Source organism: Hetaerina americana, unplaced genomic scaffold (assembly GCF_022747635.1).
Source record: "Hetaerina americana unplaced genomic scaffold, ioHetAmer1.1.p SCAF_6, whole genome shotgun sequence".
In the NCBI taxonomy this organism is placed as follows: Eukaryota; Metazoa; Arthropoda; class Insecta; order Odonata; family Calopterygidae; genus Hetaerina; species Hetaerina americana.
Window position 1 is genome coordinate 62,579,602 of NW_027287205.1, and position 14,179 is coordinate 62,593,780.

Consider the following 14,179-nt stretch of genomic DNA (forward strand, 5'->3'; position numbering starts at 1 on the left):
ATCAAATAACCTCCAAAAATAATTAATTGTGCTAATAGATGTTGTAAATCAAGATCTATCATAACTATTAACTATCTAAAATAATTTGAGATAAATTTACAGTTAATTAGCTGAAATTATTACGAAAATTTAATTAAGTGCTCCAATATATGTTGAGTAAATTTAAATAATAATAGTGAATTGTTTAAGAACTGAAGAAGAAATACATTGAAGAATAAACAGGATTTATAGGATATCCAGCGTAAGGATATGAAACACTTTCCTTGTCCATTTTCAACGGTCTTTTATCGGCGACGCCAATGCATATTACCCTGGAAGCCGCATTAATAATTAGTAAATATTTATCATAATTATAAAAATTATATCTTCTCCATATCAAAGCACTGGTCTCTTTCACTCCATAATGAGACTTTCGTAGTTTATCACACTGTAACTCTATCGATGAACTTAATATTGCATTGGAATCCAGTTTGGATGCTAATTTCTTATTTTCTCATTCCAGATGGCCCTAGGTTTCGCATACGTCCGCAGAGTGTGGAGGCAGAGGAAGGTTCCACCGTTTCAATGTCTTGCGACGTAGATGGCAACCCACCAGCGGATATTGTTTGGATCCATGAGCCGACGGAAAAGGTAAATATCTCGTCAAGAATATCTTAATGCTTAAATTTTAATTACAGTAAGGCCACTGATAAATCAGCGTTATAACGCGAATCACCAAGTGGAATGGCTAGAATTGTAAATCAAACTAATCCCTGGATTCATGATCTCGTATCACATTGATTGTTATGAATTGATGTAGGTAATGCACAAGAGACAAGTGCGTCCAACTGCAATTGTTGGAATCGTAATTCCCCTGAATTTAATAAATCATATCTTAATCTCGACTTGGTGTTAAACGAACTACTATTTTTATGCAATGTGTTCTGATGTGATTACGGTTAACAGGGAACGGGTAGCTAAATGTTAATAGGTGACATTTTTTCATGCTCATTCGATGAAGTTGTATATCCTAGCGATTCGCGGCGTTACCGATCCTGTGGAAGCTTTCATAGGAAATACACGGAAATTCGAAATCAGAAGGTTGTGCTGAGTGCATAATCACAAGGATATGCGTCTCCCGCAACAATGCCACGTAACACGGAAGGGCACTGTGAATTTGGTAACTATAATAACTGTGCTTGATGTCCCCAAGATTCAGCAAAATTGCATGTGAACTCTAACCGACGTAATCTTGTATGAAGTAGAAGGCAGTGCGCACATTACTGCTCCCTTTTTATAGCATATCCTTAGTTGAATTTTATAGACAAGCACGGGTGAACCTGTTTGAAGTTACACGAATCATATACATAATTTAAAAAATATATATTCAATGTCTTCGTAGATTTTTAGTGATTAATTTATACTTTTTTAAATAACAGGGATTAATATAGAGGCAGTTGGCCATCCGGTAAAGTTACTAATGGGAACATTTTGCGGGAGGGTGCTCATCTCTCAATCCCTGCGTTTCTGTCCAAACAATGGTTCTGCAATCATTGATCACCCAGAATACTTCGTGTGCAAGCGAGGCCTGTTATTACAACAGATGCCGACGTAATTTATTGACTGATAAGTCTCTGCTGGAGAAAACTCCTTTATTACCAATGTTGGGAAACAACTGGGCTCTCTTCCTTACCCAGGCGACACACGGGCAATTAGACCATTTTGTGAGATAGCTTTCTCTCCTATCACCAATGTTCCTTTTTCCATCTGCAGCAAATTACCACCAAATAGTAGCATGGTAAGCGAAGGGTAGGCAAAGGAAGTCTAAATCATATGGATCTTTAAATAACTGCATCATATAAAAGGGAATAAATTACGCCCTCCCAAAACTTCCCCGTGAGATAGCAAGGGGGTTCGGGAAGTTGATTTCTCTTTTACACACATTTATTCAGAATTTCGTCGAGTTTTCGAAGGGCTTGGCGGAGTGGTTCCGAGAGAGAGGAAGGGGACGGGTTTAAGAAATCGGCAACGGCCCAGGAGTGCTTCGGGAGGGATCTCCAAAGAGGGCCGGGCGTAATAATAAGAGTGGTGTATTAAAGTTCTTAAAGTCGGAGTAAAAATGAAGTGATTTACGTCGTATTGCAAGGGAGAGCTCGTCGGTGAGAGGGTGGGGGTGTGGAGGGGATATATTTGGAGGGGGACGTAATTCGGAAGACTGCAGGGGATGCGGTAATTGGGCGTGGAGGTAGGTGAGGAGGTTTACGAGATTGGCTGAGGAGAAGTGGCGGGGGCCTCACAGCTCCGTGCGACTGCTTGTTGGTGCGGGAAAATTTAAACTTGAGGCGCCGCCACCGTTAAAACACAAACGGTGACCCACTATTTCATTGAGAATCCGCGACCCTTCAGGAGGGAAATATGAGACCGTTAACCGTAAAACACTCAGACCTAGTGCTTCCCCATCTCACTTGCCCTCGCAAACTCTTGCCCCGGCGTAATGCATTGAGTATGGTTCCTCTCATTTCCTCGTTAGGGAGAGCTTAATTCTTCCAACTTTCTCCCATCCATCTTTTCCAAAAATTAATCACAACGATTTATTGTTAAGTGCCTCACAAATTCAGTTTTCGGAGGGATATGCTATTTCTCCTTAGTTTCTTCTCTCCCATTCTCTATTCGTCTTAAGTGAAGAATCTGAAAAAGATAACTTTCTGTCAAAAAGTCCCATTACAAGTTCCGCCGATACCTGGGAGGGCCAATTTTTCTTTAGGCCGTAGTTTATCTCTTTGACAAATAATTCTTTTTTAGGTAACTTTGATCAAGTTGGATATAGCATCTGTGTGGGCACTTGGAGTTGAATTTAATGGAAGGTGGAAACCGTTCATTTTATTAATGGAAAACTCATGGAGTTAACTCCATAACAGGACCTTATGACATAAAATGTTGGTTTTTAAGTCAACTATCATATTTTTACTCTTTATCATAATAAATACTTGGTATCTGATACTGTGGTAGTGTAGAGCCTCCTTATTTGTAATGATCAAATAAACATACGTCGAAAGGACAGTTGATTATTATAGCTCGTTCAGAATTCCATGGAACTGTAGAGTTCAAGTAATCTTTTGCCTCAGCTGGATTTGAGATTTCACTCATACCGTTTCACTAACTTGAAACAAGATTAACGGTGGCAGCTTCTTAGCTTAGTTGCAGTGAATTAAAATCTTTTTCCACTGCAGTATACAAGTTTTTAATGGTCTTATTCATTTTATATTTGGAATCCTCTCAAAAAAAGGCGCCAAGCAATCAATTTATTTAATCGGAAAATTGACGTGGAAATATAAAATTAACATCCGGCGGCAGACGTCTCATTCTTTCCCTAGAATTGCCTCCGAGTCATAGTCAGATGATATATATAACTGACTCCACATTACCTTTCTACCTTCTACCTTTCCACTCTCCATTGAAATGATAAAGCCTTCGGATACCTACTCTTGCGCTCTTTCCCTTATTCAGAACACCCCCCCGCTCAGTCTTCCGCGCATGTTTCCGCCGCAACAACAACTAGTTGGGGAAATGGAGGAGCAGCTGTGTTAGGAGTCGGAGAAAACGAAAGGATGAGAGACAGAAGAGTGGTGGGAGAGGTTTTGTTGGTCACTACTAATCAGGCAAAGACGCCCGCAATCCCCGAGAGAAGGCGCTAAAATCTTGTGCAGACGAGAAAGAGGGCGGTAGTTGAAATCCCTACAGGAGCCACCCTGATTAATTATAACTCTGGCGGATGGGAGAGGGGGCTCGAGGGAGGCGGAGGAGGTTGGGACGATCCGGGGGGAGAGGGTGGCCGGAATGCTTCACGGCCCTCTGTGGAAGAGGAGGTGGGAACGCTGGGTTGAATGTAAGGGGCGGGGGGCTAAGTAAAGGGCCTCTCTCACGCTCCCCTCCATTAGATCAATGGTCCTCGCTGCCGAGAAGGGTGGGAGAGACTGGGGGAGGAAGGAGGTGGGCGTTCGCGGGTGGGATTTGCCTCTCCCTCCCGCCAACTTTCCCCCTTCCCACGGCGTTCCCTCAATCCTGCCCCTGCCTCCCCATCCTTTTGCTCGTGTCGAAAAATCTTATCCCTTTTACTCAGAATAAATCAAGCAGAGAAATTGCGAGAAAATAAGAAAAAAATCATGCCGAGATGGTGCCTCGTTTTGCTAAGGGAAATTGTTTTTGTTTTATTTTTTGGTTTTATTTCAAAGCCTGTACCCTATCTCTCAGTTTTGCATTCTTCTCCGAAGGTGCCTCAAGACGTTTGATAATTATCCTTCGTTAATTGCCCAAGAAAATCGAGCTCTCCACCGGATGTACATATTTTAACGATTGTGTATTTCCCCAGCGGCGTCTCTCTCTCCCTCTCTCTCTCTCTCTTTACGCATTCGATTGCCTGTTGCTCCGATAATGTTCCCTTTGTTGGTCCATAGGGCTAAGCTGTAAGTTAAGCTAATACTTTGTTGTGCTTATAACAAAACTGATGTGAGTCAGACTAATTGCGCTGATTTTTCAGTGATTTAAAACATTTTTGCTAACACAATTACCGGTTAAAGGTATTATACTGTATTTTTTATGAAAACATTGAGGTTCTTTTGTGGCATGAAATCGGATTGAAGTAAACATTTTATGAAAAGCAAAATAACCATAAAATATCGGTCTGATTACGAAAATATTGCACGTGAAAATAGTAGATACTAATTACATAATTTGAGGTACGAGTTTGTAATTTACATTTGAAAATATTGTCATCATTACATAGTTACACGCCAGCTTTGTGAAGGAGGTACCAAGGTGTTGCTTCTCCTCAGGTAATTGGTTTGAAACAATAGGGCGCATTTTGCTGAAATTTCATTCGTTCATTTGAGTAATTAAACTTAACTGCGAAGTTTGGCGCGATTTTTAGGGACAATAATAAACCAAGACCTCGCTAAACTTTGAAGATATTTACGACCGTTTGAGGACTTAAGACGGGCATATTTGTGCGGTCGACCAAGCTTCTCTGAAGGCGTATCTACCGTGCTCGAGAAAGATCGACTTTATTGCTCGTATGCTCAGAGGCTTCCTCATTTCCCCACCCGCACGATGCCATATTGAGCCGTCCCATAAGTTACCGCGTTATCCCACAGCCAGAAGCGATCTCAACTCCTCTCGAATAAAAGCGGCCGCCTCCCTTTAACGATAGATCTTGTTCGTCCTCGGAACTAATATCGTCCCGTCTTCTTGTCATCATCTCCTCCCATTCTTCGCCGCCTCTCCCACTCAAAACCTCTGTCACACTTCCGTCATCTTGACCCTTTTCATTGAAGGTTTCGAACTCCCCTTAAACCTCCTATCCCCTTATTTTGGAAGACCGAGCGGCCAGGTTGCCATTTTTTATGGGTTCGTGCAAAAACTTCTAAGGAGATGCATGCTCCTATCAATTTCACCGTCTCCAAAGAAAGCGTCCTTCAGACTTTTCGTTCTCTCGAGCGTGCCAAGGAGCGCATCAAGAGTCTGTCTTAGCCAAATTGATTGTCTGATTCGATTACTGAGGAGACCTAATAGTTTATTACGTGCTCTCAAAGAAAGTTGCCTGCTTGGAAGATGGTGATAGGATATTTTGAGGCAGTAGACATTTTAACCGCGGAAGCATTTCCCCCTGCTTTCCACTAATGAAATATTGACAGAAAAAGCAATGGAACTAAATGCAGATTGTAACGAATAGTAGAAATTGTTAGATTTTTAGAGTTTCACCAAAATTTTCTCATCTACAAGCAATTGCCTGGATATCTTTTATCATCAGTTTCATTTTTCATTTTGAAAAATTTTATTGCTACACTTGTACAATTGCTGTTTAGGTGAAGATTTTATTTAATATTTTCCCAAATTTTACACAATCTTTGTAACTTTTGAGGAGTTAAATTATGGAACACTAGTCCAAAATGCATTCCTACATATGCATCAATAAGTTATCAACGACCGTATCGTAACTGCATCTTAATGAATTTCATTTTCCAGGGAAAAGCTTAATTTCAATGATGCTTTATAAAATGATGACTTAAAGCCTTAAAGCACAAAAACAAGTCGGAGAAACGATTTTTAGGGCTTTGATTAAAACCCTATACTGGTGCATGGAAGTATAAAAGTTAATTGAAATTCATTTTATTCAGATTTTCGGAAACCATAGAGAATGAAACAAAATGAATGTTGCAATTCTGCGAGTGGGGGCTGGTGTTCAAAGGCCATGACGGAAAATTTGCCCAAAGACAATTTTTCACGGTTAAGGAGTAGTTTCTCAAGGTAAAAAGACGTGGAAACCCACTTTTGGAAGGCATAGGTAAAATATTAGAAAAACAATCTCGGACACCGGGCCGCACCAAAAGACAAAACTCCAGCGATTCCGACGAAGTTGGTCGTGCACAATCAGTTAGTTCCTCCTCGTGCCAAGCGTGGGTTGCCCCTTCCCCAGTTCCCACCTCGCAAGAACACAATCGTCCCGCCCAATTTACAGGCTAGCCCATCCGCCCCCTTGCCCAATTCCCAGCCCTCCCCTCCCTCCCGCAAGTGCTCGGTCACCTCTCCCGCTCCCTCGGCATTATTCCACTTAATCATCGCAAGTCCACCAACTATTCTCCGCATCCGAACTCGTGCCCGCCTCCGCCGCCGTGGAAAGCCCTCTCCCCAGAGTGGGAAATTCCTCTCTTTTGGCGTAAAAGGGCGCATTTTGTCTCCGTGCTCACACCACGCCCACCTATTGGACCCACCCGCTTTCTCCCCTCGCCCCGCCCTCCCATTCAACTTCGTTCGCACCTTTCTCGCGGACCCAACTTCCGCTCAATGTTCTGACGTCTGTTCTCATTCGCGTCCCATCACTCCCCTCGCCACGCCTCCGGGGTCTCGGCTCACAGTGATGCACTTCGGTCCGCTTTTCGCACCCTCCCTTCCGCACCCTCGCGTGCGTGGTCTCCCGCGTGTGTATCGCCACATCCCCCATCCACCTCTCTCTATCCATGTCCCCTTTTCGCAGAGCTTCCCACGTGCATCCCCGATGAGCTCCGAGAGAGGTCGGGGAGGTGGTCTCTTCTCTTTGCTTGCTCTGTTCACCTTTTCCGGTAGATTAGGGAAACTTTCACCTCAGTGTGATTTTCGAGCGGAGGGGAAGTGAGACGGAGTTTGGAGAGAGGGATGAGGTTGGGTGTGAGGATTGTGTTGGAGAGGTTGGGAAAATATATAATGAACGATTTTCCAACTCTAGGGAAAGACTCATAAATTAGTAAGGGAGGAGGGGAATAAGGAGTTTTCGGTGGGAGGAGGCAGGAGTGGATTGGGTAGGGAGCGGGCGTGGGCGGTGGATGGAAGGGGGATAGAGAGAGGAAGGGCAAATGTAGGGTACGGGTTAGGCGTGTGCTGGGTCGCGAGGCTCTACTTTCGGCATGGAAAATAAAGCTCTCCCAATTACAGGAGGGCTTGCAACACGGCTTACCATGGGGAATCCTGTTTGTTTTGAAAAAGGGTTAAAAATCGGTGGGGCAAAATTCAATTTCTCATGCTCATATTTCACACGCCGTACTTAAATCTTTTGTTCCCCGCCTATTTAAAAAAAAAGACAGAGAGGTTGCGATTAGTTTTTTGAGCATTTATATTAATATTTTTTTCGTAATGCCCCAGGTCTTTTCTTCGCTAAGGCAATTAATTTAAGTAAATTAAACGGATATGTCACTAATTATCCCCAATGTGAAATTTATCATATTCATGACTCTCCAGCCTTGATAAGTATTTTTGAGAGCTTTGTTATTTTTGATTTGAGCAGCTGAAACAATGGATTTTTTAGTCCGGGTATTATCGCTAAAAATAGACGCCCTTCAAAATCCGAAATAAATCAGCTCGTTGACAAATGTGAGCTCTGTCAATTATTTATTGCTTTCTAGTTTTAACAAAATGTTAAATATTCCAATAATCGTTTTTCCCGGTTAAGCTCTTTCACTTTTTAAAGCAAATGGATTTCATTTAAATTTCCTACTCTATCCTTCCGAGGGTGTATGACATTCCATTCCGGTTAGAATATGTGTGTGATAGTTGACATACGAGTATTATCATCCATTCCGTTCTTTGGATATCCACGGAAGGAAATAGCTGATATCTTGAACAGTTATTTAGGAATAGAAAATTGCAAAATATTAAATCTTGAATTATTTTCAATAAATTAGAACATAAAGGATAGCAAAAATCTTACAATGTATTCCCATAGCTTACCAATAATAGTAAACAGCGCTGCTACGGTGATTACTGCGTCCATGTTATCTTGTTCATAATTCCTTTCGTGGTCGTCCTCCATCGCCTGCTTCTCTTAATTCATCGTTGGCCACTCGGTGAATTTTTTCATCAGTTATTGAACTAGAATAATTATTTAACTCGGAATTTTACGTTTACTTTCTCTCTTAGGTAGGAAAAGTACCTTCCATGGTACTTTTGTTACTCTTGTCATGCGGCCCCATTTTCATAATTTTTCAGTAGCTCTGCAATTTATTCATATTCTGTGTGCACTTTTCTCCACTATCCGTACCTCGGCTGTGGATACGTAAATAGTTTTTTACAATTATCTTTCTGATGTCTAAGGTGATATTGATTTCCATTTATAGTGTTTACCCCAATGGAAAGCCGATTTCACGTTACACGTTGTGGTTTCTAAATCCATTTTCTTCTTCCATCGTCAATTGGTTTGCTGCTTTAACTATTGACTTGTTCAAGTATATAGACCGCTAATTATTACATTGATACATACGAATTGGTATAAATGGCACATGACGGTGAAATATGTAGCTTCCTTAATTTGTCTTATCCTTCGGTGGCGTAGAACTTTTGAGTTGAGAGATTTTTAGTCCTGCAATTAGGAATCATTATTGATACTAAGCATGCTTAAGACAGACATTTAGCATGCTTAGTGGTATATTTGCGGAACGAGAATTTCCTTCGTGAGTGCTCTACTTTCACGTAAACTTACATGAGCGACGGTGTGCACTGTACTCTCAACTTGAAGTTTAAGGCAGAAGTCTCCAATTAGTCTTTCCATCGGGATTAAATGCAAACTTTTAATAGTTCACTGAGGCTGCCAAAAAACTATACCCTTCTCATAAACACCTCTTGAATTTTGTGTGCAAAATTTTATTATTCTCTTGTTATGCGTGGTATACGTACATATATATCTCGTGACCCGTGATATAAACTATCTTTTTTTATTTCCATCCAGGTTGTTGGGACATCACCGAACCTAACACTGCATGCCGGCCCTGAGACCGCGGGGCGGTACCGGTGTACAGCCCGTGTGCCAACCCCGCACATACACTCCTCCTCCGCCCAGTCCCCGGTGGACCACGGACACCGGCAACCCCCTGGCGGCGGTGTCGGCCACCCTCCGTCTTCCGGACCCCCGCCCCCGCCACAGGAGTTCCCGGTGGCCACGGCGTACGCCTGGCTGAGACTTCGGGGTCCTCCCATCATTGTCTCGCGGAAAGTGCAGTTCGGTGTCCGGGGCGACACGGTCCGACTCGAGTGCGTGGCATTGTCAGTCCCACGGCCCGAGAGGGTCGTCTGGACGAGGGCTGGGCGTGACGTTGATGCAAGTAAGTGATCGGTTTAACGGTGGGGCTTTCCCTGCCCTATCTCCTCGACACTCCCCCGCCCTTTTTTCCTCAACCCCCCAAATCCCGCTGCCGAAGGCTCTCTCCATCCTCCCCCCCTCCGCAACAGACACGATCGAGCAACAATGCACGGGCATCCGCCAAAGCGCCCATGTTCAACGGGATTGAAATGCTCGCTCATCCAGGGTCATCCATGTATAGTAACCCGCAGACACTCCTCAGCCATGTCCGCGGCAGGAGAACCTGGAAGACAGATGAAATAAAAAACAGTTCGCTCGGGAAAAAAGAACGGGTGTATTTCATTGATATTTTCTTACGATAAATAGTATCGATGCAGAATTCTAAATGACCGTGGTTCGGCTCCCGGTTAAAGGAAATTTGTGTCTTCCTAGATAGTCTCGATCCTTATCGTATCGAACGTATCCTTCCATTTCCCTAAGTGGCCTTTTGATTGTTTAATCGTTATGAAACCCTTTCCTTATAAACGTAGCTATTTCTTTGATGTATTGTTTTCTAAAATTCGCGAACACAGACTCCACCGCGATATTGTTTAAAAATCAGTAGATAAATATGACACAATTTGCGATTCTCTCCAAATTTAACCTTAATAGGTTAATAACGTTTTTCGATTTTTCTTTCGCGAGCCGACTCTTAGTTAGATAAATCCGTCGCCCTCAGGTTGAAGATGAGACTAGGTGTTGGGCACTTTGCTGACGCTATGATGTGTTGGGCCTTTGGGCAGGATGAATTGTCATACTTTCTAGTGCGTGGGATTTCGAGTTCAGTACTTGATTTAGATATTAAAAATTTTTTTAAGACTCAATTTTTTGGTAGTAGTCCTTGCAAATTATTCTGAATTATTTATTTTTAGGGGTCTGCTCATTTTTGGCAAAAAACGGCAGAATTTACTATGTGCGAAATGGTTAAAGCAAAAGAGCCCCTCTAAAATTGCAAGTTTTTTGTAGTGATTTCCCGTGGTTTTATATATTTCATTCAGTTCAAGTGCCAAAATATCTAGTGTTTGAAGTATTCATTTCATTTATGCACAATTTATATGAGAGCACTCATATCGATGTCGTGCGCAACATAAAACCTAATTTATGTTATTCTATTTGCCGAATGTTCTGTTATTGTTTTCTGAATATAATTTGCATGCGCTTAAGAGATGATATAATTAATAGAAATTCTTTTTCATTCATTAGGTGATCGTGATTTTTCTGTGCTGGAAGATCCTCTTCCTGAAGGCATAAAGAGCACCCTCATCATCAGAGACTCGCACGAGGACCACTTTGGACCTTACAATTGCTCCGTCACGAACCCTTATGGCAGTGACGGCTTGGAAATCACCCTGAAGATGCAAAGTAAGTACGCCAAGAGGAGTTTGAACTTCAGCTAAGTTCGGAAAATTACCCAAAATGCACCCTACTCTTTTACCAACTTCACTACTAATTTATGTGATGATACCGGTATTGAAATTTTTTAAATAAATAAAAGTAAATTTTTAAATCCGAACGATGCGAGAATGTATGATGATATTTTCTCAATCAACTGGTTACGGGGTCTGATATTGATCATTCTATATATTTATATGAAGTGTCGAATTTTTTTTAATGAGAGTTTTTTGAAATGAGAGTATATTGCGCTTCCCATTATCCCCATGAACCGAGAGCTATTATTTTTGGTAGAGGCTATCCCAGGTGCTGAATAATTTACAGCATCCTCCCTGCTTTTCACTACTCTGATGTTTAAAATCCATTTTTATCCAATCACGACCCCTTCCGTTTCTCTTTCCTTTTTCCCCTTCTCCCCTCTGCAAATTCGGCCCAAAATACCAATAGCATAACTCTCTTTTCCCGCTTTCTCTTCAATCAAGTTTCCTTCGGCACTCTTAAATACAAGAAAGCAGAACCGACCAAGGTCTCTTACACACTCCTTCGCCCGTGAGGATTTATTTTATTTCTCCCCCCTCCCGCAAACCTCTTTCCCGAAACCAGTCGCCCACGAGGGGAAAAAAACACAACTCGTGAGTGCGGGGAAAGGGAAGCGGTCGACTCCGTATCCTGGACACGTATTTAGCGCCACTCCGTGCATTCGCCTTCGTCCCCATCTCCGGCCTTATTCCACCCCCTCCCCCTCGACACATCCCGAAGCACCCGTCGGCGTCCTCTGCGGCGACTCGGCACACCGCAACCCCCCCCTCTTTTCTCCTTTTTCCTTCTCCCTCCACTCATCTCAATAACCCTCTGGGTTTAATATCGCCGTTATCTGTCCCATATGACAACAAGCCCGCAGCCACCCATCGGTGCGATGAAGAAAGAGCGCTAGGAGACGCTGGGGAGCATCGCTCCCTCCCCCCGACCGCCCACCCTTTATCTCCCACCTATCCCATCATTCCCCACGCCCCCCTTTCAACCTCCACCTCTGTCGGTTCCATCGACTCCATCAAGCAAAGAGTGCGGAAATATCCCTCGGATGAAACGTTATGGGGGAGAAGAGCATTATTTCGCATTGCATGTGCTTCGACCTCATTACCCTTGAACATTTAAAACCTAGCACACAGGGATGTAATTTTGGATTTTTTTAAAAAAATTCGCATAGAAGAGTATTTTGGGTGTTGTAGCGTTGCGGTAAAATGGGGTATAGTTGGTGCACGGCCATTACATACTTCTTAAGTATTGCAAATATACAAATTGCACCTGATAACTGTTGAAACGAAATTATTCGAGCCCTTACAAACATTGCACGTGGACGAGACGCCAACACTGAATGCTTACTCACAGAAATAGAAAATTGTTTTTCCCACGGACAATTTGGGAAGGACCACAAGGTATCCATTAAATTTCAAGATTTAAAAAACATTTCGACTATCATACTTATAAATGTTCCTCGATTGCCTTTTCCTCATCTCTTCATCCTTCCTAAACATAGCACGTAATGTTATTGAAATTTTAGGTGTAACTGTAATGTTTCCGCCGATGATACGTTCGTAGACCGATGTGTTGTTCATGAATCATCCTTCCGGATTCTAACTACTAATATAAAATTAACTCTAACTGAATTTTTAAATTTATTTTGGCTTTGAAGTTTTATCAGCAAACTTACATAAATTGCTTAGAGTGTCTCAACGAGTCGATTAATGCAATTTTAAGAGAAAGGGCAGTTAGTAGTCGTTCCCGTCAGTCTTCAAGTTCGCTCGAAATGAAGGAAATTTGCTTTGAAACTAGGAATATCTGGCTTTCGATTAATGGTTCTGGAATCATCCCTCGAGTACGAATCGCAATAGACGCAGCTCTTATGCACAAATGGTCGAAGATCACTGACCCATTTTGACATGCTGAATTTCTTACCTCGTGAACGTCTCCTGCTGCGGACTAAGGAATTTGGAAAAGCAGACGTTCGGCAATAGCTTTGGGAAACATTAATGATGAAGACATTTTTCTGCTGTAACAATTCCAGTACGCCAAATGCGGGGAAACGTGCAGTATTTCAAAAGGAAAAATCACTAATAAGGTAAATAATTCGAAATAATATACAAATCATGTGCAAATATTTACTTGCGACATACGTGATTGTCAGACGTCATTCGTTTTAGATGGGCATAATATGCTGCGGATAAAAAAGTGGAAGACCTGAGAAGATAACCCGGTTCTGAACTGAGAATAATATTTGTAACCATACGCGTGATAGTTGACAACGGCATTTTACATCTTTTTTTATGATGTCTAATTTTGTTAGCATCGTGATAAATATAGTAACCAACCTATATTAAGAAAAAATGACCCATATTTCGAAAATAACTTTAAAAATTCCTGTCAATTAAAGTTCAACTGAAAGTACTCGGAACCAGTCATAACGTAGCTTTCGTTTTTCCCAAAGACCCAAGTGTACAAGTTGCCAGCCCCGGTGCCGCAATCCAAAGGTTTTGGGTTCGATTCCCGTCTCGGCTTGCTTCATTTACACCACCTAGGGCTTGGGTGCTCGTAATTGTGACTGTTAATAGTCCGATGTAAAAGGCCAAAAAGTGCTGTTTTCGGACTATGGCTAAATAAATAAACATCATGCAACGAAAGTTGACGTTTCGATTGCATTTCGTTTGAATAAAACACAAAGTTAAATCTTTATACACTCTTTTTTTCTTAGTAATGACCGTCGAAATTTGCAACTTGCGTGCTAGCAACAATAAGAATAAATTAGTGAAATCTTCTCCTGACAGCCATTATAAAAACTGTATTATACTGGATAAAATATTGTCTCACTCTTCACTCATGGATTAAACGAGTTTTAACTGTCAAATCAGTTTTGCGTCACTGCCGAACGTTTTTTTTTTTATCTTTCGTTTAAAGCACCGGGCGTCGGTCGAAGGAGTTATTGTGCTTCGAGAGAAATATGTGTAACTTCTTAATAAATAAATTTTGTTCTCAGCCATGGCAAGAGTAGTGTGTTACTTTTATATTCAATTCTGTGAATAAAACACGCACGCATCAAATTTCGCCCGCGTTTCTTTGATCATTGGAATCTCACCTACATCTGTCCCATCAAAAAGTCCACCCCGTAGTCTA

General features: G+C 42.0%; 1 protein-coding gene across 1 annotated transcript in view; it reads left to right on the forward strand.

Annotated features, from left to right (window-relative positions):
• rst (irregular chiasm C-roughest) overlaps positions 1-14,179 on the forward strand; it is a 335,831-nt gene that overhangs the window by 315,458 nt on the left and 6,194 nt on the right. The window contains exons 5-7 of the mRNA XM_071593602.1: positions 503-630; positions 9,230-9,602; positions 10,823-10,981. Coding sequence (XP_071449703.1) covers positions 503-630; positions 9,230-9,602; positions 10,823-10,981 — 660 coding nt within the window. The remainder of the gene's footprint in view (positions 1-502; positions 631-9,229; positions 9,603-10,822; positions 10,982-14,179) is intronic.